This window comes from Netta rufina, assembly GCF_964035555.1.
Source record: "Netta rufina genome assembly, chromosome: 1".
Classification (NCBI taxonomy): domain Eukaryota; kingdom Metazoa; phylum Chordata; class Aves; order Anseriformes; family Anatidae; genus Netta; species Netta rufina.
The window spans coordinates 76,324,428-76,349,357 of NC_140123.1; the positions used below are offsets into that span (position 1 = coordinate 76,324,428).

Sequence of the window (24,930 nt, forward strand, 5' to 3'; positions counted from 1 at the left end):
ATATCTATGTTATCTTTCATGCTTCATGTTTGAACTTGGATTGAGATCAGAGATGCAGCAGGCCCAAGCCATCATGCCCCAGTGCCTGTTCCCTACCCCACCCCACCCCAGTTGATCAGCCAGTTAGCTTGCTCCAGATTCAGCCAAAATCTAAGCTAATACATGGGGGAATAGGAACAGCTGGAAAATCAACTTTAGAAGAAGTTTGGTTTCTGAATTAACATGAGATTAGAGATGTAGTTACAGTGTAGGGGATTTGAGCATTACATACGTAGGGGATATATATTCCATACCATGAGGAACTTTTTATATTTTTCCTGAGATACAACAGTGTTTGCTGTGTGTAAGAGTTTCATGCTGATGGGCAATGAAACTCCACCACACCAGTCTCTCACTCCCCCTCCTCCAAGGCACAGGGGGAAAAAGGCAATGAAGAAAAGCTCGTGGGCTGAGATAAGGACAGAGAAATCTCTCACCAATACCATCATGGGCGTAACAGACTCCAGATGAGGAGGTTAGTATAATTTATTGCCTGTTGATAACAGACTAGAACAGTGAGAACTAAAAACAAGCCAAATTAACCCTCTTCTACCTCCTCCACCCAAGCAGCACAGGGGAACAGGGAATGGGAGCTGTGGTCAGTCCCTGAGGCTTTGTCTCCGCTGCTTCCTTACGGTCACTCCCTGCTCCTGCTCCCAGTGGGGTCCCTCCCATGGGATGCCGTCCTTCCTCAACTGAGCCTTCGGGGGCTGCCCACAGGCAGCAGCTCTTCAAGCACTGCTCCCACACGGCTCCGTACCATGGGGTCCATTCTTTTTGACAGTTTCCCACAGCATCCTCCTGAAGAAGCTGGCTTCTCAAGGCCTGGACGGGTGTACACTTCATTGGGTTAAAAACTGGCAGGGTGGCCAGGCCCAAAGAGTTGTGGTGAATGACGTTAGACCCAGTTGGAGGCCAGTCACAAGTAGTGTCCCCCAGGGCTCAGTACTGGGGACAGTTCTTTTCCATATCTTTATCGATGATCTGGATGATAGGATCTAGTGCACCCTCAGTAAGTTTGCAGATGACACCCAGTTGGGCAGGAATGTTGATCTGCTCAAGGGTCGAAGGCTCTGCAGAATGGTCCGGGTAGGCTGGACCGATGGGCTCAGGCCAACTGTGTGGTGTTCAACAAGGCCAAGTGCACTTTGGGCACAACAACCCCATGCAGTGATAGAGGCTGAGGGATGAGTGGTTGGAAAGCTGCCTGGCAGAAAGAGACCTGGGAGTACTGGTTGATAGTCTGCTGAACACGAGCCAGCAGTGTGCTCAGGTGGCCAAGAAGGCCAGCAGCACCCTGGCTTGTATAAGCAGTGTGGCCAGCCGGGCTAGGGAAGTGACTGACCCCAAGTACTCTGCTCTGGTGAGGATGCACCTCGAGTACTGTGTTCAGCTTTGGGCCCGTTGCTACAAGAAGGACATTGACGCCCGGGAGCGTGTCCAGAGCAGGGCTACGAAGCTGATGAAGGGCCTGGAATACAAATCCTATAGGGAGCAGCTGAGGGAACTGGGATTGTTTAGTCTGGAGAAGAGGAGGCTCAGGGGAGACCTTATTGCTCTCTACTGTTACCTTAAAGGAGGCTATAGTGAGGTGGGGATTGATCTCTTCTCCCAAGCACCAAGTGATAAGATGAGGGGAAATGGCTTTAAGTTGTGCAAGGTGTGCTTAGGCTGAATATTAGGAAAATTTCTTATTCATTGATGTTAAAGATATAGGTACTGATTCCACTAGAATGAAACCTGTTCATTAAACTGAATGAGTACAAGTTTTTTTTTTCATGTAAATCTTGAGGGGAGTGAGAAATTAAGTGGGTTCCTGTTCCCCCACCCCCTCATTTTCCGAGCACCTTTGAGTGGTTTCAGTGCAGGAAAGTGATGTGGATGTTGCAGGAAATTGTGAAATCCTTGGCATAAAGATGGGAGGAAGAGGCAGTTGTGCAACTTTTCAGTTTTATAACCTCACCTTTAATCAAAGTAAATGATGTTTCCTAAATACCATTGGAGAGTGAAATTAAACAGCAGGAATTAAATAGGAAACCCTGTCTTTGCTCTCAGAATCATGCCTCGCTTCAGCCGGCACTCCCACCCGTTATTGCTCTCACTCGGCTGTTCCTCCTCAGCCTCCATCCCTGGTTGCTCTGTCAGCTTCCTGCTTCTTCGCTGTGTCTCTGCCATTTCGTTGAAGCTTCCCTTCCACACCCCCAAAAGTTTGCACACGTTTCTGCCAAGCAGCCCTCTCACCCTGCAGTTTGCTGCCAGTCCCCTGAGGAATCGATGAAGCCCTGCAGCTCAAACGCTGCTCAGAGCTTGCTACATGCAAACGTTTGTGATGCCTCTCCTCTGGTTCAGCTGTCTGCTTCCATAAAGAAGCCTCTGTCCCTTGGATTACTGATTGCAGAGTGAGTGTAAAAGCTTAAACCCCTTAGCTTCACTTTATAGGCATTCTTGCAAGTTGGTTTTAAATAACTGTGTGAGCACAAAATTTAAATGAAAGTGTCCCTACGAGCAAAAAAGATCCTTGTGGAAAAATAAGTAAGCAGAAGTTGTGTGTTTCACTGTAGATGAACTAATTGCCCCAATTTAAAAATAAGGCTGTTGTAACAAAGGATTTATTTGGAAAAGCGAATATAGCAACTGATGTATTGAGACATGCTATTATTCCCTCACTGGTTAGCTCCCATAAAGTAAAATAATTGTAAGGGTTTCATTTAATATCCATTGTGTCCTAGTGACTCTACATGTCTTACAGACTATTTTACAGTTTTTGATAATAAAAGGAGCCAGACCATGTACTTAGTGATAAAATAACAAGGCTGTGCATCCATTCAAGGGGCTGTTTACTCACTGGAATTATTTCTAAGTCAGTGATTGGTCTGTTATTTATTTCTTCCTCCATGCTGGTAGAAACATATTTGACTTCCTGTCCTCAAGCATTTCCTTCTTCCACCTTGTCTTGTTTTTTATACTCAATAATACGCAACTCAGCCCGGAGATCAGTCACCTGGAGACTGCTGAGCCCTCACACCTTGCCCGGAGCATGCCAGCTCCCCTTGCAGGAGTGGTGGTGCTTTGTGGAAGTTCATCAGTGAGGATGGATGCAGCTCTGCTCTCTGCTCTTCTCTGCTGCCATTGTGGCAGGGAAAATCAGGACGAACTCAAAGCCAGGTTAGAACAAGGCTGGTTGGGGAAAGCAAATAGCTGACACATGGGTGAATGCTTCTGACCTTTTTTAATATGTTGTGTCAAAGTCTCCTAAGAGCCATTCTTACATACCAGTAATATTGGCAGGTTATATTGCGGTATAGCTTATTCGTATGAGGTGGAACTAGTAAGAATATGGATAACATTGCTTTTTTGAGTATCAGTCAAAATGATTTTGTGCTCCATACTAAGAGCTGAAATGATCACAGAGGTTACAGATTTGAATTTGTGAAATATTTGCTTTGCATTTATCCTGGTAACAGATGCACTGTGTTCCTTCACGTGGAAAGAGAATGGATTTGACTTATGACCAAAATGGTTAAACCAGTGGTGACTTGTAATAAGCACCTGAGAAGTTCTGTGTTACACCAAAACCTGTACAGAAACATCTAAGCTGTATGAGTTCATGTTTTAACAGCACTTTGAAAACACAGAACAGTAAAAAGTCACTAATGGGTGGTACCGTTCACTTCTTAGGTAGGATACACGTTTTCTCCTTTCCTTAAGGAGAACAAAATGCTACTACGTAATGTACTAGTAAGAAAAATAAAATTGGAAAAACGTTTTCGTCTCTTAGGAAATCTTTCACAAGATATTTGATGGAAAGGGAGCTAATCTGCATCAATGTATTGAGTGGGGAAAAACGTCTTTCAGACCTGTGAGGTTGGAAGCATTCCTAAACAACAGGTTACGTTTTAAGGCGTCTGTCAGAAAAGAAAAGAAAGGAAGTATTTTTTGCAACATCTGTGAAATTCTTATGAATAAATCTTTGTTTCCTTTGTAGGCAGTAGGATTTAGCATGTCCCTGTTCTCAAGCTCCAGATCAGCTCTCTACAAGTTTGCAGTGAATAAAAAATTGAAGTGATGGCTCTTCACTGATGATTTTATTTGATTGCCTTCATCCAGTTTATAGTACCAAAATATTGTTCAGTGACAGCTGAAAAGACTTAAAAATGCACTTCCTCAAAACCCAGCATTTTAAATATGTGCTAATGACAAGAAAACGTTCTGTTGCTTTTCTGTATTTAATTCCAATCCCTGGGAATGACCGTGAATTAAACAGTGTGTGTTTATATGCATTTCTGATGTTCAGAGGAATTGACTAAATATTAGCAGTTCACTGAATGCTAAAAATTTCTTCAGTATTCAGATTAAATTTGACCAAGGTGAAATACAAGTCCGTATAAGCAAACAGCCATGCTTGTTAAGTGTATTCTAAACTGACAGAAAACAAATGGGAGAGGAAAAAAAATAATCTATTTGCAGTTTTTGGGGAAGGGGAAGAACTTTGTTTTCTTTTCTTTTAAAGAATGTCCCAATCTAAGACTTGTAACTGAATGCCTGGGAGGAAAATCCTTAATTCATAAAAGCAATAAAAATAAGGTTGTTAAAAAATACATCTAAAAGGCATTAAAGGCCACATAGTCAAAATGTGCAGGAGTAAACTGCTGATAAAATATAATATGAAAGAGAGCAGAGGTTTCAAAATCAGTATTATACCTTGGTTATAATTATTTTTCCTCTGAAGTACTTGTTGGGAAGAAAGGGTATTTTCTGCTCTCTGGAGACAGGACATCAGCAGAACTGCATGCGTGAGTGAAACCAGCTCAGTGATCTGTCAGCTTGTAGCCCTGATTCTCTTTGCCTTTCACAGCCTGCTGTCCCATCCCATACCTTTGCTTCTGCATCAGGATGTATCTGTGTCCCCTTATGTAAAAAGAGTCTAAGCTCCTGTCGCCTTAGGATGCAGCAAAGTTAGTGAAATGGTAATATTTTGTTAATGTAATTATTGGCTTCCAACAAACCTGTGCAGTGCACATAAAAGTAGTGTTTTCAGGGGGGGTTATTTTAGTTCAATTTATGTGGATTTTCACTGGGATGGAAAAGGCACATCGCCATCAGAGCAACCTCTCTGCCAAATGTCAAGTCCTTGCTCCAAAGTATGGAAGCACTAGAGATTCTCATTGAAACAGCTGTAAAAATATCAGCAACACTATTTTCCCCAACTGCACTCTGAAATGACTGAACTATTTTTGCTTATGCCTTCCAGAAAAAAATTTAGCCTGAGGCACACACTCACCATGGAGCTTTACAGTCCAAACAGTTAAAGTGTAGTGAAATTATAAGTGATAATGTAAGCTTATAACGTGTCATACTTAAATATAGGTGTTGATGTCTGCTCCTTGCATAATACTACAAAGAATCTTGAGTTTCTGTAGAAATAAAGGGACCAAAATTATCTCTCCTTAATAAGGAAATGTAAAACATATGTAAAACAATAGTGGTGAGGAGAGAAAAGATTAATAAAAAATGAGTAAGCAGTATGTGAGTACTCATACGTAGTATGTATATTTTTTCATCAATGCTGAAAAATTGAAATGTTGATTGTTCACTATCCAGCTGCGGTATATCTGCAATAAGCAAGGAATCATTAAGAGGAGTTACGGATCTCTGTTTCCCCCATCCTTCTGGCTCATGACTCCCACGTTCTTTGCTCCTCAGGGTTTTCATTTCAGCAACCTGTAACCAGGTGTGAAGTGTGCTCTCCTGAGAGCTGGAAAATGCAAGTTTGAACCAGCTAATTCTTAATGAATTCTTTAACCTTTCATCTCTTAAATCTCTTATACCACTTCCCCTGCCACCTTTCTGCTATATATTTTTTTTTTATTTTCAAATAAAGATACTGTGTCGGTTCTCTACAGCCAAAGATACAAATTGGTGCCTAGATTTTAAAGGGAAATCTGAAGCAATGAATCCCAGCCTCAGACAAGTGTCTAATCCACGGCTACAGGAAGGCACATAAATCTTTGAAACAGGCACATTTCTTTCCCCTCCTTGTAGGGGGAATTGAATAGCTAAGTAGTATGTGAGAATTACATTACAGGAGCTGGATGGCTAAAATATTCGCTTGGTTATTGCATCCTTAGAAGGTCCAGTAAGCATGTCAGTGTTGAGTATTATCCCATCTACCTCTCTGTGTGTCTTTCCCAGATGAAAATGATTTGTCCATATAAATTAGTAAAGATGGTAATGAGTAAGACTGTTTCGATTTGGAAGAAGACTTCTACTTTCAATTACTCAGATGCTGATATTCATTTTAAAGCCCTATGTAGATATTGCATCTTTATAACCCTACTGTAATTTCTCTTTGTGTTAACAAGAAGAAACACATAACCCTGGGCTATCTGAGCGTAAGTGTAGCCAGTTAATCAAGGGAAGGAATGATCCCCCTCTACATGGCACTCATTATAGCACATCTACTTTTGGACCCCACCAATGACAGACATGGGCAGACTGGAGGGTTTGTAGAGGTCTGTGGAGGGTGCCCAAGGTGGTGGGGCTGGAGCACCTGCCCTGTGAAGAGAGGCTGGGTCAGCTTGGAGAAGGGACAGCTTCAGGGCACTTAACAGCCCCACAGCGCCTACTGGGTGTCACTGAGGAGATGGAAGTGGTCTCCTGGTCTCCTCATAGTGGTGCAGAGAGGGAGGTTGAGGGAGAAGGGGCACAAGTTGACACGGGAGAGCTTCAGGCTGGGTGCAAGGAAAAGCTGTTTCCCTGTGAGGTCAGCAAGGCAGCGGCAGAGGTCACTGCGAGATGCTGGTCCACCTCTGTCCTTGGAGGGTTTCAAGCTTTGACTCGACCAAGCCCTGAGCAGCTTGGTCTGACCCCAGAGCTGGCCCTTGTTTGGACTACAGACCTTCAGAGGTCTCTTTGAACCTCTGATCCTCAAGCCTTTAGGCACCCAAAATCCTACTGATGTTCACTGGCTTTTTGAACATTTTTGTGATAGTAAACATAAGACTGACAGCTATGTCAACCCTTATGATCACCTCTGGCTTCCCTAGCATCCTTCTGAGAGGGAAGGCCAATGACATAGGATTGTTTTCTTCTCCGAGGAAACAATTCTTGTCTAGGCATTAAGACCTTTAAAAGCTTCTCAAACTCTGTATGTATGGATTTAAGGCTTCAGTTCTCTATGTGTTGATTTTTTAAGCCTGGGAGTGCTTTTTTATTTGATCTGCTCAAACTAATAACTGTGTCATAATAGATTAAAATCCTTCCTGAGAAGTATTCAGCTGATTTTTTTTTTATGAAAAACTTAGATTATGTCATGTCTGTCTCTGACTCCCCAAGGATTTTTGAGTTCATCTTCGTTTTTAGGCTGTTTAGCTTTAAAAAAAGTAGGTTAAAAAGCTTCCCTCTTAATGGTGCCTTTTAATCTATAGACTTTGCTGTTTATACTAGGCCTGTATAGAACTTCACCAGAAATTTGTCTTCATCCGTCTAAAATGAAAAATAAAATGTAGTCAGGACTGGCAAATCACTGCTATAATACAATCTCAACAGATAAAAAGAAACCTTACAGTGCTGCTGTTTAAGTCTTCTGCTGTCCCTAGACCAGAGGAAACAATCAAATATGATATTGAGATGTACCAAAATTGCTAAAGATTTGGAAAGGAAAAAACCTTTGTACATGTTGTGTGTACCTCTGTGTTCAGCCTGGAGAAGAGAGGGCTCCTGGGAGACCTTACAGCAGCCTTACAGTGTCTAATGGGAGCCTACAGGAAAGCTGGGGAGGGACTCTTTGTCAGGGAGTGTAGTGTCTTCAAACTAAAAGAGGGTAGGTTTAGATTAGCTGTAAGGAAGAAAATTCTTCACTCAGGGAGTGGTGAGGCACTGGCACAGGTTGCCCAGAGAAGCTGTGGATGCCCCATCCCTGGAGGTGTTCAAAGCCTTGGGCAACCTGATCTAGTGAGAGGTGTCCCTGCCCATGGCAGGGGGGTTGTATCTGGATGATTTTGATGTCCCTTCCAACCCAAACCCTTCTATGATTTTATGGCTGGTAAAGTGTTTGCAAAAATGGGCGGACACCCTCCATCTAAAGAAGAGACGCATTAACTATTCCACCTATGGTCTTACCAGTAAGACAGAAAGCCAGAAAACTTAAAGTGACAGAAAGAGTCTGCCTCACCCTGATCTTTAAAAACAGCATATAAAGGAAGAGGGATGGATGAAAAGACAGATATTATGTGTGATAGTGTTGTACAGGACTGTACTACTGGATACGTTGTGACTGTTTTTTCTTCTCTCTTTGCAGTCTGTATATACAGCATTCAGGTGAAAAGTTAGAAGCAAACCCGCCACACGCACACACAAGAAAACAAAACAACAACAAACTACCTGAAATTGGTGCTTGAGGTGGTTTTCATAAGACTGAGATTGCTCAGTCTTAATTCTTCGTATTGATTTTTTTAATGGGAAGTTTCTGTATGAAATATCTAGCAATGTGAATGCAGAAAAGTAACGTAGAAGTAAGCTTTTACTTCAAGGGTAGCTTAGAAGTGTCTGCAGGCATCCTTTTAAAGCTAATTGAGTCTCTCCATCCTTCCTTTGCCCTTTACCTTCCAACAAGGAAAGTAGTATTATATGTTCCATAGAAGTGGAGGCTTTGAATGACGCGTCTCCAGAGCTCAAACCAGTGTAAACCAGAAGTCCAGTGAAACTTCTGTTTTTTTTTTAAAAAAAAAAAAAAAAAAAAGATTTCTAGTAAGACCTAAACCTTGGAGGTATAAATACACTGCAGTGAAATACCCTGAATGTGTGTATTTATGTTTCTGTTGTTCTGTTGCATACCCTATCTAATGTTTGTCCTTACAGCATTCTCTTAAGATTATTCAAGAGAAAACATTAACAATTCATAGCCATAGTTAATATGTTTATAAATAGTTTATAGCAGGGTTCTCCACAATAAAAGTGCAAAACAGTTTCCATTGTAATTCTTTGTTTTCCTGTATTCTATAATTTACAAGATGTTTGTTTTGGTGGGTGATATTTTGCATGTTGTGAGCCTGAAAAACATTTTTCCCCTATAACTCAGAATATAATGCTTTGAGCTAGTTTGGAGTTACAGGCGAATGGGAAAAATACTTTTTCCCTTTGTGTAATAATAATAATAATAAAAATAAGGAAAATCCTCAGCCACACTTTTAACAATACTACAGGGAAAAGAAGTTAAGGTTGAAATATGTGGTAAGGTCTATTGCCTTTGCTTGCTCTGAGGAAAAAATTAAAAATAAAGTTATAAATGATGGAAAAATAACATCAGACTGTTCCCAGTAACATCTGCTAAGCTTATTAGCAGAAAGTAATAAAACCCCACCCCCCGAAGGACGTCACTGCACATTCCCTCTGCCTGAGGCCATCCAGCTGTGAACTAGCGGGGCTCCCCCTCTCACGTTATCTCCAGACCTCTGCGGGTCTCCCACAGCCCTCGTTCACTTGGCATCCACGTGGCCTGAGCTGGTGGCACAACATAGACTTGTCATGATCAAAGCTGGTGACAACTGGCCAGTTGTCCGCTAATCTACTGCTCCGCAGCCATGTGGAGCTAGCTTGTACAGCTAAAACACTTCAGCTTTTTTAGGCCAGCACAAACTCCTATTGTTTTATGTCAACTTAAACTTAGAGTTTTGGTTAAGTCCAAGAGCTGGTTTTATCATTCAAGTTGCAGGTATTGTCAGGAGACAGCACCAGAATGGCTTTCGTGTTTCATAGAATCACAGAATGGTTTGGGTTCAAAGGGACCAACTAAAAAACATTTAAAGACCAAATCAAAGACCATGTAATTCCAACCCCCCTGCCACGGGCAGGGACACCTCCCACCAGACCAGGTTGCCCAAGGCCCCATCCAGGCTGGCCTTGAACATTTCCAGGGATGGGGCATCCACAGCTTCTCAGGGCAACCTCTTCCAGTGCCTCACCATCCTCTGAGTAAAAGAATTCTTCCTTATATCCAATCTAAATCTACCTTCATTTAGTTTAAAGCCATTCTTCCTTGTCCTGTCACTACCCTCCCTGACAGAGTCCCTCCCCAGCTTTCCTGTATGCCCCCTTTAGGTATAGGCCCCAGAGCCTTCTCTTCTCCAGGCTGAACATCCCCAACTCCCTCAGCCTGTCTTCACAGGAGAGGTGCTCCAACCCTCTGACCATCCTCGTGGACCTCCTCTGGACCTACTTAGCAGTTCCGTGTCCTTGTGCTGAGGGCCCCAGAGCTGGACGCAGTGCTCCAGGTGGGGTCTCATGAGAGCAGAGTAGAGGGAAAGAATCACCTCACCATGGTCATGCTGTTAGGTCTTTTTCTGACTGTACTTGTAACAAGCAGTCCCAAAAGATAATAAAACAGCATAAAATTCAAATGTACATGGAATTGAAACAGGTTTGTCTGAATATTTGGTCCTTGTGGCAGAGACCCAAACCTGTAAGTTTCTGGACCAAGAGAAACCTCTGCATACTGTTGGTGTTAACACTGCAGTCTGCCCATGGTCCTGAGAGTATTTCCTGCATGCTGGAGATTTGGAACAAAGAAACAAAATTAGAAGACCAAGTTCACGTGTATGAAAAAGAAATCAAACCCCTTTATGCTGCCATCATTATGTGTCACTTCACTGGTCTTGCAGTGCTCATGTGACATGCCTACCATGCCTGTCCATCGAGTGTCGAGTAGTGAAGGTCCCTATCACTATAGCTGGCACTAACACCATTCCAGCTGGTAAGCTGATAGCGGTCTGGTTTTGAAAACAAGGATTTGCCTTCAGGGCATTAAAGGAAGCAGTTTATATAAGGGGCATTGTAAAAAGCACACATGGATTTTTTAATGTTATCTCTCTCTTCAAAAATAAATACATCGAGCAAGATGCACTCTGATTCTGCAGCCCAGTAAAAATGCTTGGATGCATTGGGAAAAATCTGGATATTGGTTCCTGCTCCCAGAGTTGAACCATTTCAACCAGTAAAGTTGCTGGATAAAAGTCAGAAAAAATCGAAAAAGCCTTATTCGGCTATTCCGTCTTTCAGGCAAGTCATGGCTGTCCTTTCCAGCCCATAGCTCTTGTGTTCTTTGCCTCATTTAAAAGATAAATAAAGTAGGCATCATGCCTGCTAATCCCAACTGCCCATGCAGCAGGTGGCTCTGGGCCTTTGTGGAGGCTTCTTTATCTGTCCCAGCTGCATGGTGTCACCTCAAAGGCAAATGTTTTATCTACTGGTCCTTGGTCTGTCTCATCACAGCTGGGTGTCTGCATCCTTACGTAAAGGCAAGCCTGGGACTCAGATTCCTCAAATTGAAGTTTTAGTGTATCTTTTTAGGTATTAGAGAAATTCTTGGCAGCTGAAAAAGCAACTGTGCTTAATTCTAAATATTTGAGGCGATGTTCGTTCTAAAAATTCATCTATGTTATTTTACTCTGATCTGTGGTTACAGAAAGAAAATGAAACAGGTACAACCAGTTCTGGCAGGAGATCATCCCATCATACTCCTTTTATCTCAGCGCTCTGTGAATATGAAGCACTGATGAAAAATGTAAATGCTAATGTTCGTCCTTTCTTTAAGATTTTAATAAAAATCCAGATAATTTTGGTGAAAAGTTAAATTTGAGATAGTATTATTACACTACTTCTCTTGCCAAAAATCAAGAAAAGTAAATACCAGTAGGGTAATTGTGCTGTCTTCCTAATGTTATAAGTCTTCATTATCTTTTTTGAATGTGTAGCACTACTTGTAAGATCTATAACTTACTTCTGGTTGCATTGCATACATGGGGAATACACGTGTGCACACAGAAGTAGGTGTACAATCAGATGATCATGTGTTTTAGTCTAATTGACTTGACGTGAGTGAACATGTAGTTTGTCCACACTATTGTTCTGTGCTCATGTGAGGAAGAAAATCTTACTTCTGCTTTCTGGCAGCATTCCCAATTAACTTCAGCTGTTCAAGAGTGATGAAGTGTCTTGATTCTCAAACTAAATCCAATCATGTGGTTTGATTTCTTAATCCCCTAGTCCCTTCTTTAAAAATAAAAATAAAATAAAAAAACACCAAAAGTTCATTTCATTTCATTTGCAAGCTCTAGGGCTACCATCAACCTTTACTTTCCCCTCAGTCGTATTTTTGGCTTCCCTGGGCTTTCCATATAATATACTGTTGTAAACATTAATTTTATTTAAAAGGAGAAAAAAAATAATTGAAATTGCCTCTTAGAACTAAGCTATAAAAGAGGTATAACACAATTGCACTAATTAAGAAGAGCGGTTGCTTTTGTTTGCTTTTTTTCCCCTTAGCGAAGTGCCAAAAAGGAGAGATCAATACAGGAAAACCCATTTCACTTTATAGCAAAAGGAGTTGGAAAAGATCCACTTGAACTCTTAGAACTGAAATGCTGGAGGCTGATGTAATTAAGTAAACCATCCGAGAACTGAAAAATAACCTGATCAAACTAGGAGATTAGAAGTATGAAAGAGCTGATGCACAGTTGTTCTACACCTTTTGATGGAGTTTGCTGGGAATTTGGTGATGAAAGGCTTGTCTTCTGTTGACATTTATTTTGTGCTGGAAATTGTTGATTAATTGGAAAATGTTTGAATCGCTCTTAGAAATTGCTGGAATATCTCTTGTGCCATTTTTAAAAATAAATAGATACAGGTATGATTCCAAATAGCTTTTCAATTTGAAATGTAATTTATAAGTTAAAGAAAGGTTATATTAATGCTGAAATAAAATGTTCTGCAATGGTGTTCATCAAAGTGTTTAACTGGCCAAGCTATTTTACTAGTATTTTTCTGTTAAGTTGGATTTTAATTTTTATTTTTTGGTATTTTACTGGATTATTCCTTTACTAATTTATTTATTTTCCAGGACAGGACCAACTTTTTGTTTGTTTGGTTGGTTGGTTGGTTTTTGTTTTATTGCAGATTTTTAATAGGATAAAGACAATAGACACAGCTAGCCTTTAATACAAGAGATTCATCTGTTCAAAAGTACATCTTTCTAAGTACAGCATAGTAAACTGACATTTCTGAACAAAGTTTTTATTTTATTTTGATAGACCCTTATATTCAGATGAAAATCCTATTTTTGTCAGATTTGCCCACACAGTACTTGATTCATCAAGAGTGACCTCTTCAAGACAGAACTGCAGGTTCATTAATCATTGCCAAATGTGTATAATTGTCGTTTCTTCTACCTCCGCTTTTTTCAATTGGCACCAGATTTTGAACTTTGGTACGGTTGAATTCAGTGATTAATTGTATGAGATGAGAACATGTTAGGATCTGAGCTAGACCTTATTTATATCAGTACCATTTTTCCTGAAGATCTTAGTCAGATGCTGTTGTTACTTCTCGTAAGGATATGGTCTTCAGGTAGCAGTGTGAATGAGCTGGAGCTTCCTGGGTTTGTTTTGATTTCGTGTGGCCATTTTAAAATCAACAGAAGGTCAACACAAATAAATAGACTAAAAAAAAAAAAAAAAAAAGCCAGCCTGAACATTTGGCAGTTCATGTTTTCTGGCAAGCCTGTTGCCTTTTCTTGAGGTCTCTGCCCTTACTGAGCTGCTGTAAATGCCAGCAACAGATCTGTAGGTGCAACAGCAGATACTGCATAGAGCACTAAGCATTCTCAGAGATGATCCTGTAGGGCAGTATATCAGGCTTTATTCCCCTGGGAGAAAAAAAATGTTTGTGAAGAAACCCCCAAAATACTAAATGTAAGTGATGAAAAGACATTTGTGAGCATCTGTAATAGAGTCTGAAAGTTACGCATGCACAAGCTGCATTGTGACCAGGGCTACCTATTATTTTGATGACTAGCATAGGTGGAGTTTGGAAAGAATCATCCTGCATGCTCTGGACCTTGTAATCGGAAGGAATGAAATTGTATCACTCCCATGTCAGGATGCTGGAAAGAAAAGATGTTTTACTATTTAGCTTGTTGAGATGGCAGGAGGTGCTGGGGAAGAGGGAGCAGTGTGTGCGCTTTAGCTCTCCAAAAGTTCTGGTTTGGCGTTTTGGGGAGGAGACATACTGGATTTTCTCCTCCAGAAGAGGCAGCTGCAGTAAAAGTCAAGACTGAAGAAGGCAATGCTGTGGGCCAAACAGAGCTTGTTATCCTTTGGGGAAGAGCTGCAGCCTGCTGCCTGTGTTTGGGCTCTATGGTAAGACACAGCCTAGAAGTGTGGGGCTCGAAACTTTCTGATTTTCAACAATTTTCAACTGAAAATACTGAGATTTTCATAAGTAGGTTGCTCTGTGAGAAGTGGTGTCTGGCTTTGGGAAATGTTGTTTTTCATTAAACTACAGAGCATATGCAAAACAGTAACCTACTGCTCTGGCTGAGCACTTAGGATGCCTTCTGAGAGCCTCTCTTAGCTCCCGTGTTCGCATGCTCTGCTCCGAGATGGCAATGCTGTGCTGGGTCCTGAGGGGTGCAGCTTCACGCCCGGAGCCGTCTTGGACAAGAAAATGGGAGCACGAGCACAGGAGCTTCACCTGCCATGCAGCAGTGCAGCAGTTTGGCAGCACTAAATATTTGAACTTCCTGGAAGGTTTCCATTTTTATGAAACCTCTCAGTTTTGACTAATGTTTTTTTGTTTGTTTGTTTGTTTTGTTTTTCCCAATGGAAATACACAAATTCTCTTTTTAATTTTCCGTTTTTTTTTTTGTTGTCATCAGAACTTTCATCAGGAAAAGACATTTTAGCCTACCCGTGTTGAAAAAGTAGGAGATAAATGAACATTTGCGGGTTTGTAGGGGCTATTTAACAACAATGGGAAAAATTAAAAAAAATCCTCCAAGGAGCTGAAGGCCGCTCAGCATTCAATTGAAGCAGATTGAAGCTTGCAGCTTTTCAGGGGGTAACATGAGGACCTGGCTGGCGGCCTGATGAATTTCTGTCAGGAGGGCTGGGTGCAGAAATAGGAAGCATCCAGTTTTCTATTTCGGTTTCAGGTCAAGGTTTTAGTCGAGGTGTTTTCCCTAAATGTCTGGCCTCTTTCCGTCTTCCCGAGGGGAGGACTGACTGGCAGTGCTGCTGCGAGTGGCAAGTGTGAGCTCCTTTCCTGAACTGGCCCCTGCATCCCCTGGCCATGCTCTGCCCTGTCCCAGGCGAGCCCACAGGCCAGGAACAGCCTTGCCGGGCCTGTGGTCACTCTACAAGGGCAGGAGAGGAGCTATTAGGTAGCTTTCGGTGCTATTTTCAAGATAAAAAAGGTTATTTTCCTGTGATTCTGTAGCCGGATCTGCCTTATTTATGGCAACAGTGCTACAGTGCTCCTGGAGAAGGAAAAGCAATCGCTCGCTGTGGGTACGGGACCCTGATGCAAGTACGCTGCTCCTGGTGGACCCGGCTGGCGCGGTGCTGGAGCACAGCTGCTCCACAGGCCTCCTCTCCAGCCTCTGGCACAGCCGCTGCGTTAGCAAGGCTCCCGGTGCTCCAGGAAGGGCTAATCTGGGAGCAGTGGGACACCAGCACGCAGAGCCAGGTCAGATCCAGCGCTGAGTGCCAGGAAATGAGCTTGCCCGGTCACCCCAAGCAGCCCGAGAAGCACACCCGTAGCGTATCCAAACCCAGATCCCTAGCTCTGCGAGCCAAGGGTCTCCGCCAGCCTGCTCCTGTAGGACCGACAGCTGAGCCTGTATTTAAAGTAAAGGTGGAATTTAATTTTGCCTGCTCTTGACGACCCATGCACCGAGGGGTTTTCAGTGTTTGGGGCCCATAACACATTGGGAAGTGCACAGTCTCAGTAGGCTCTGCTCACTTTGATTGAACATTCCCAAATATCGGCAGGATCAAAGCTCGTGTTTTTAAGGCAAGGTTGGAGTAAGTGGAATTTTCCCTCATGTGTAACTGGGTGCAGGAAAAAAAAATGTTTCAAGAAAAGAAAGCTTGAGCGTGTGTTTGAATGCTTTTTGTAATTCCGCTTGAGATTGTGAAGAATTAAGATGTTATTGCTGGTTTGAATGCGGAGTGTCTCCAAAGGCACTGCAGTATTGTTTCTAAGCTATACTTTATTAAAAAAAAAGTAGTATTAATCTCAGTAGTAGCAGTCTCTAGTAACAAAAGAAGACTGTCAGTTAACAGAAATAATTCTTTCACAATGATAACTAAGAGTTTCTGCCATTCCCATAGAAGTTTGCATTTCTGCATTAAAAAAATGTATTGAGGGGGAGGCCAGTTGTTCGCTGCTTATGAATCAGACTTAGAGATACCCAAAGGAGAATTATATTCCTCTCCTCCCCACCGCATTTTCTGTAATCTTTTTTGTTTGGGATGTTTATCCATGGGGAAGAAGGAAATCAAAAAGAGCGTTAATGAAATTGAGTATGGTCTTTCAAAGCTCAGCCAAATTTCTAATGAATAGATTTCTCTGGGTCAAAGCCAAGGTCTGTGCATCATTTTGGACGGGTAAAAGCATTGCAGTTGTATGTCTGATTGCTCCACTGGCATCTCTGGGAGGGAAGAAACCTTAAATGTATGAGTGGGGATCATCTGGTTATTTATGGCATGGTAGCAGTGTGTATAAAGATATGATCTGACACATATGTCAAAGTAATTCCTGTTGACTGACTTCAGGGAAAATGCATTGTAAATCCAGCTCCTCAGTGTGTTTGGGATTCTGCTACAAAGGTAGCTGCTGTGGAGGTTTTTCCGTGGCTGTCAAACTATTTATTTTGCAGTCAGGCTGATTTTCTCTGGTTTTAATTCATTTAAGAAAAGTCTTCTTTAGAAAAACAAACAAAAAACGACATCCTTCCTTTCCCTTCCCTTTCCTAAAGCAACTCTCTGTATGTGGGAAAAGCAATGTCAATGGCTTGAATTAGCAGGATGCATCCAGAAACAGCATTTGTAGGTTCTTGATTTTTTTAAATAAAGTTCATTTTACCACAAAGTACGTCATTGCTGAAACTGAATTTTTGTAAGAGGTTTCAACTTTACCAACTTTCCTACCACCAAATATTGAAACCGCTATTTTTAAAATACTTTTAAAAATGTTATGTTGGGTGCTTTTTAAACCCACCGCTATCAAAGTTTCTTTATCTGTTGTTATCATCACTGCAGCAGTGATACGGAAGTATTCTGTGTAGCTGGGGATGAAAATGACGTTAACTGCTGCTCTGCATGCTTTTTGTTCTTCATCGTATGGCGATGACTATGCAAAAAGAGGCGCAGCGAATTATTAATTATTCAGGAACAAGGATGTTTATCTGGAAGAAGTGGTATTTAAAAGCCACCGCTTTTTATGGAGCTTATTGTTTTGGAAAGAAGTGCTCTCCTCTCTGAATATTCCTGATGTAGAGTCTCAGGTGCTGCAGGCTGACCTGCTGACGTGCTGGGCATGGAGCGGAGGCTGTGGCTGGGTGCTGAGCCAGCTCTCCAGCCCTCCCATGGTGCTTCCTCTGCTGGCTCTTCACGCCTGTGAGCGTACCATGTTCACCACGTGCAGATGTCTTTCTGTCCTGTCTCTGAGCTAAGGCAATGCCACCTTGGTATCTAACCCCCCTGCAGCCACAGGTGCCTCCTGACTGCGTGGCAGGGAAACGTCAGCCCCTGTTACAGACGGGGAATCGAGGGGCAAAGACACCAAACAATTTTCCAGGGCGATGCATGACATCTGTGAGAGAGCTGGATGCTGGGTGCAGCTGGTGGTGTCTTCCCCAGAATCCTAACAGCAGGGTTCCCAAAGCAGAGGAAATTTTCCCAGCTGAGCCTGTGAGATTTTCGGTATTTTCTTTCTTCGTGTTCTCCGTGGAATGCAATCTGTGATGATAAAGACTAGATTTGTCGAGGAAGGTGTCTCCCAGTTTACTAAGGTGTGGTTCCTTATGGCAAAACAGCATCTGAACAATTGATGAAATTAGCAGCACAGGAGAATAAAAGGCTTAACAGGGTTCAAAAGACCTCAATTTCCATAAATATGCAGAGACATCTGTTACAGGCAGGAGTGACCCGCCGGTTGAAATGATCAGCCGGGGAAACTTGTAGTTGATCAGCGTTGCCCTCAGTAGCAGGTGCTTCTTTAGGCAGCAGGAACTGCTGAAGAGGTTTTCGATGAACAAAGCCCTTTCTGCTTGCCAAGAAGAGACATACGGGAAATTGAAACAAACAGCACACGCCTACGGTGTTTCATTTATAATTCGCAGCCAGTGTGTGGCATGCGCTTCTATGTCCAGATCTTTACATTGTTCGGTATAGGTATGGTGTGCCTGACAGAGCGGCAAGGGTTATGTCTGAGAAGTACTTACAGCTTTGGAAAGCAAACTTCTTAAATCAGATTTCCAAACAGAAATGAATCATCAAGATTTAATGGAAAATGTTCAAAACAAATTTATTTATTATCAGCGTACATGCCCAAAATAGCAATGTAAAACTGTCATCCTAAAGGTTATGATTACTTAAGTGAATAATTCTTGCTCGCCCATAATCAGCAGAGACATTATAATGTTATAACTTTATATAATGCCAGGATATTTGTATTCCTTGTTGGCACGAGATATATTGCATTCTCTCTCTCCTCCCTCCCACTCTCTCTCTCATGTGCACACCCCTGTAATAAAATTTGTAATTTCATCTTAAAATTAGATTTTTTTTTTTTATGTTATGGGAACTTTATTTATGTCCTCTGCATAACTTGTTTTTGTAAGGAAAGAATCTGTCTGTTAAATGGGTGAGCTACTGGATGGAAAACTAGATGTCAGATTTGGGCCTGCAAAGAGGTTATGATTTGGTGTGTTATATGTGACTGCAATTGCCAGCAGTTCTGAAACAGCGATACTCTTACAGTAAACCAGGAGCGTCCAGAGAGTCTGTAGTAAAGCCATAGAAGTAAAAGAGTTAACATTTGCAAAGGCTTTCAAGACTTAAAATGCTCCCTGAGATTCTTGTATATATTAAATACTCCTCTTTAATTATAATAAAAGGTATAGTACAGCTCGAGTACTTGACTCACGGTATTTAATGGTTGCCTCACATGGGGATATACCAGCTCTAATAATGAGACCGTAAAATACCTTAACAAATCCCACCTCTATTTTGCTAACAACTTTATTAATAAATCAAGATAAAACAAAACCTGTTCTTTTCTTTCCCTTTGAACAGAGCGTGGATCACACTTCTCGTAAACCTCATCATATTGAGGTTGGGCTAAGATGAGCATAACCAGTGACGAAGTGAATTTCTTGGTGTATCGCTATCTCCAGGAATCAGGTGAATTTCCTGTCTTTCATCACAACTCCAGGTCATAGATGAAATGGGGAAACTGGCTTATTGCACGGTGTTGCTTTAGGAATGTTGTGTTGAGTGTTCAAGACTGATAAACCCAGACTAAATATTTCTTGCACAAACCCATGCTTCGTTGAAATCATGATCCTGAACATAAGAAAAGTGCAAACATACGCAGGTACAAAGCAAACATTGCAGTTAGGCAAAACAAGAAAGTAAATAACATTGTGTTAACAAATGTTTGTAGAGTTATATCATCAGAGCCAAAGTCATTCTTGGCAGCACAGGCACAAAGCACATTGATTTTGTATCTTTTTTTCTTAGCTTCTTGAAATAGTCCTGTCAGATATTTATTAATAAAGGGTGATTGTATACATTAATTTTATATTGGGCAGATGTTGAGCTCAGAATTGGAAAATTGGGTGCAAATGTCTGACGTTTTATAATTTCATTAAGATAATTACATATGTAAAATGACCTGTGCAGGTGATATCTCTTGTCAGCGTAGCTGTGTCTTAGTATCACTTCCACCTCTGTCTGTCTTCATCTCAAAAAAAATAAACAAAAAAACAAGAATGCCTTTAGAAAGCCTTTCCTTTTGGAAGGAACGCTTCATCTTTCCTTCAAAAAAAATGGAAAATGAAACTTAAATGTAGGGTCAATTTTGTTTTCATAGTGTTGATTCTACTCTTTGTATCTCTATTCACAAATGGAGAATGTTCTGTTAAAGCAGAGGTGATTGGGAATGTGAGAAACACTGACAAAGCATTTATAGGCAGAACTCCAGTTTACCTAGGACTGGCCCTGTGCTCTGGGTTGGTTGAAGTCTTGACTGAAAACATCTGGTGTTTCATATGCTGAAAAAAAAAAAAAAAAAAGTTTGTGAAAAATATGAAAAATACGTGTCTTCACATCAGAAGACATGAAGCCAGCTTTGGAATAAGCCCCCCGGCCTTGGGAGATGTCTTGGATTGAGGACCAAAATCCCAGTATATTTTGATTGGATTTTTTTTTTCTGATGGGGGGGAAAAAAAAAAAGCAGCCTTTCTTATCCCTCTTGGTAGATTGGTAGTATATGGATCAGTGTTGTGTAATGATTCATAAAGATGCTTTACAAAGCCACTCAAGAATGGTGGTATCAGGCAAATTTCAGGCAAATGTTCTTTTTGGTGATGCCTCTCCCACAAGCAAACAGTAACTTCTGCCATTTTAGGGAGAATTTCACACAAATCTTCAGTTTAATTGCAATCTGTACTGCTCTTAACTTCTTATGTAAAGGGCCAAATGTTTTTCTTACTGAATACACTCAAACTAAGGGCATTCACAAAAACATTGTATTTCCGCTGTTGTTTTTTTTTTTTGCGTGTGTGTCTAACCCATATAAGAGAGTAGAAATTGAGGTTAAATACTTGAAGGAATATTCGAATGTGGTTCAAACCGAGCATATTAAAATCTAGATGTTAGGCATTGCTTTAACAGATATACCTGACAGTTTGGAAGTAATTCCATTCAGCAAATAAGAGCTATAAGCAATGATGAATCCTCTAATCTATTTAAAGAGCTTCTCACGTTCTGTTTAAATCTTCTTTCATACCCTCTTGTTTTTTCCATGGAGATTTTTGTATCTTTATTTTCAGATAAAGTAGGGTAACAAGACAGAAATTGTTATATAGTATCTTGCCTTCCTACCTGCTAATACAAATGCCATAGGATGAGGCAGCAGATGAAAGATGGTCTGAATCAATAGCTTACAAAATAAGGAGTGATAAATTTAGAGGGCTAGTGATTAAATACAATTTAAGTTGAAACTCCTACAGTTCAAAGAGTTTTCCAAAAATAAGGTTATTGGATTAATTATGGTAACATTAGCTGAACTCTCAAAAATTGTATTAAGCATAGCCATAAAGTTAGCTTACAAGACCATACAAATGTTCAGTTTTCCTTCTTAGTTATCTGTTCTTTAATCTCATCCTGTAAAAATTCCTGTCTCTCTCCTAAAATGTACGCAAATAGTGGGAGGAAGAGAGAAATGACAAAAGGAAATATATGTGGGAGGAAAACTGTGTAAAAACCAAACTATACCTATAATATTTCAAGTGTTTTGCAGCTGCAAGGCACAGAAGCATTTGAGATTATTTGAAACATTATCACAGCAAAGATACTGATTGGTACTTTACATTTCATGATGAAAATACTTGCTGGTCATTCCTATAGAAATTCAGCTCTTCTGAAATTGAAGTTAAAAGTGAAAGTCAATAATTATATTTCCCTTCTTAATTCTCTGTCAGACTAGAAAACTTGCACAGGAGAGTACTAATAGAGTTGACCCGTCTAAACCATTATTATTGCTTTTTAACAAATTTTGGCATACCAAGGGGAGTTCCAGTGAAGGACAAAAACAAATGTTGTGCCAGAATTTTTAAAGGTAAACAAGATGATCCAGATAGCTAAAGGCTAAACAAAATCGCTGAAAGTTGAAACTAGATATCTATAACAAAAAAAAAATAAGATATGACAACATACCTAATACCAACCAGCAAGTTTTTGTGGGTAATAGATCTTGTCAAACAAACTAAAGACTGCTGTTTCCAAGATCACAAATTACAACGACAAAGATAACTGTGCTGACAGTATTATACTTAGACTGCTTTACGACATTTACTTAGCCTTGTTGACACACTGTCATTAAAAGCAAAATAAAACTGTGTAAAATCTGTGTAATCCATTGTTATCAAGTGGATTAAAAACTGGCTAACAGAAACATCTTATAAGGCTATGGGAGATGAGGAATATTCATCTCAAAGATTGCTTCTAGAGGGAACTCTCAGGAGTCTGTTCTTGCCATGATGCTTCTCAATAGCTTTATCAGTGACCTGGAAGGAAATATGAAATGATTCTTGAATACATTTGCAGATGGAATGAAATGGTGAATAGTGGCACTGTATGAGTTATAGTGACTGATCCTGGGGTTTAACAGAGAAAATTACAACCAGGGAGACTGTGTCCTTTGAGTCCTCTGCTGCTGGAGAAGCAGGGCTGGAGAAGGGCTGGTCTAGTGGCAGTGGATTTAAATCTCTTCAGTACAAGACAGGACTTGGACAAGTTCAGGCTCTAACTGCTTAGCTGTATTAAAATAAATGCATAGATAAATAAATACATGTATTGTCATATAGGTGCCTATCTCAGGGCGTATCTGTGCCCAGAAAAAGAAGCAGTGCATCATAATTTTCTTGTAGGCTCTCTGGGTTGATGGAATAAAAATTCTACCACTGAGACGGCAAAGTGTTTTTACTTCCGCAGTAGGGCCGTGCATGTCCCCTTTTTGAGCTAAAAAGAAGCTGAGTATTTGGTTTCAGTTTCAGATTGTTAATTCTTATCCAAAAGCCAAGTCCTGCAATGTTCAGTTCGGTCCTTTTTGAATGTGTGCTTTTTGGCACACAATTTGAAATGGCCAAGTTCTTCAGAGTGCTGAGTGCTTCTGAGCTTTGTTCATGTCAGGAGTCAGACTTCTAAAAGTCAGGTTGTGGTTATTTGTAGGAGTTTTGATTCAGAGACCACTTCTAAGGGAAAATGTTGGCCTCAGTTATTAAAAGCAGGCTTGGATGATGTCTGCACTGTGAGTGTTCTACCGGTGTGGAAGTGCGAGCACACAAAGTACTGCTGTGGTGGACATAGTTATACCAACAGGCAGGTGTATTGACAGAAGTGAAACAAGCTGTACCAATGAAGGCGTAGTTCTGCCATCCAAATTATGTTGGTTCAGGTTTGCACCTCTTCAAACTCCTGAGAAGCATATTCTTGCCAGCAGCCATCTTCACTGCTGACATAGTCCTTCTGCTGGTTTTCTTCAGCATGAAGGATTGTGATTCTACAAAAACAGACCGAACTCAGAAGACAGAGAATTCCCATTCTGCTTTGTCTGCCCGAAACAGAAGCAGTTACTTGTCTTTTGGTATAAAGGGCAGAGCAGTACAATGGGAGTAACCAATGCACAGTAACAACCTTAAAGACAACTGAAGAGCAGGAGAATGGCAAAAACAAGTCACATCAAATCTTTCGTGTACCTTTAATCTACAATGTGCTGCCATCTGTTGTGAGTGACAAATCCTAACATAGATTCAAATGCTACAATAAATTACCTTCCCTATCCAGCCTAATATGCCAACTCGGTTATTAAAGCTTTTTCAAATTTAGTCCTTTTGACGTATTGATTGACTGATTTAATTGTGTTCCTTTTGTAGCACTTACATGTATTTTGCAGTACAAAACCTTTATCTGAAAAACAGCTCCCCATCTGTCTGTGGCTTCCACTGCTCTCTCGTAGGACATCTATTGTAGTGTATGTCTGGCAACGCCTTGTTAGAGTTAAGGTTGCATAAGTTTCCATTTTCTCTCAAACTTTCACTGTTTGGTTTGAATTTTTCCATGTATGACATAGACTTGATAAACTATTCCACAGCGTACAATCAGTACCATGTCCAAGACAATAAAAACACTAGCTGGATGCTTGTGCTAAACACATCAGTGAAATTTGTAGCTGCTGACTTGGGACAATTTACCATTATACTTCAGAATTGTCATTTGTTTTCTTCCCAACCATATGAAATAAGGCAGCTAATAACATAGTTGTTTTCCTTCCGTAGATTCTGGATGACAGCACTGTACTGGTTTCATGTTTGACAGATTTTCCTTGTTTTCCTAGAAAATAAGATAGGCCCAAAGGGCACATACAATGTGAAGTGTTTCTGTGAATCACAGCACAAAATCCTTTTAGAGATAAGCACATGTAAACAAGGGCCTTTCCTGTTAGCCACATCCAGTGCATCTTACTCTCATTCTGCCTTTGGAAATCACAAGTGGCATGGATATTCTGAAGCTTTGGGGATTTCAGCATTGTGATATTGTCCACACAGATAGTAACAGTTGGAACTGCACTACATTACATTTTTTCCAGTGCCAGTTTTACAGTTCTTTGAAAAGGAACCAACAAAATCTGAAAGAAAACCGTGTATCATAGAATGGTTTGGGTTGGAAGGGACCTTAAAGACCACCCAGTTCCAACCCCCTGGCATGGGCAGGGACACCTCCCAGCAGACCAGGTTGGTCAAAGACCCATCCAGCCTGGCCTCAAATACCTCCAGGGATGGGGCACCCACAGCTTTTCTGGGGAACCTGTTCCAGGGCCTCACCGCCCTCATAGGAAAAAATTTCCTCGTAACATCTAATCTAAATCTACCCTAGTACAGATTTTCTACCTTGTCCTATCACTGTCTGCTTATATAAAAAGTCACTTTCCATCCTCAATAAGCCCCTGTCATGGTTCCGCTCAAGTGGGCAGCCAAGCTCCACCACAGCCGCTCTCTCACTCCCCCTCCTCAAAGGGGAATGGGGAGAAAATATGTGAAAAGGGCTCAAAGGTTGAGATAAGGACAAGAAGATCACACAGTAATTATTGTAACGGGCAAAACAGACTCGGCATAGGGAGATAGTAAGATTTATTGCTCATTACTAACCAGCTAGAGAAGTGAGAAACAAAGGAAAGAAACCAAAAGCACGTTCCCCCCCATCCACCCTCTTCCACCTCCTCTCCCCGAGCAGCGCAGGGGAACGGGGGAATGGGGGTTATGGTCAGTCT

At 41.1% G+C, this 24,930-nt stretch overlaps 1 protein-coding gene across 4 annotated transcripts in view; it reads left to right on the forward strand.

Moving 5' to 3' along the window:
- Positions 1 to 24,930, forward strand: part of TBL1X (transducin beta like 1 X-linked) — a 200,013-nt gene that overhangs the window by 122,599 nt on the left and 52,484 nt on the right. For all 4 annotated transcript variants that reach the window (XM_084289294.1, XM_084289296.1, XM_084289293.1 and 1 more), the window contains exon 4: positions 19,173 to 19,280. In XM_084289294.1, the coding sequence (XP_084145420.1) occupies positions 19,223 to 19,280 (58 nt within the window). In that variant the 5' untranslated portion in view covers positions 19,173 to 19,222. The remainder of the gene's footprint in view (positions 1 to 19,172; positions 19,281 to 24,930) is intronic.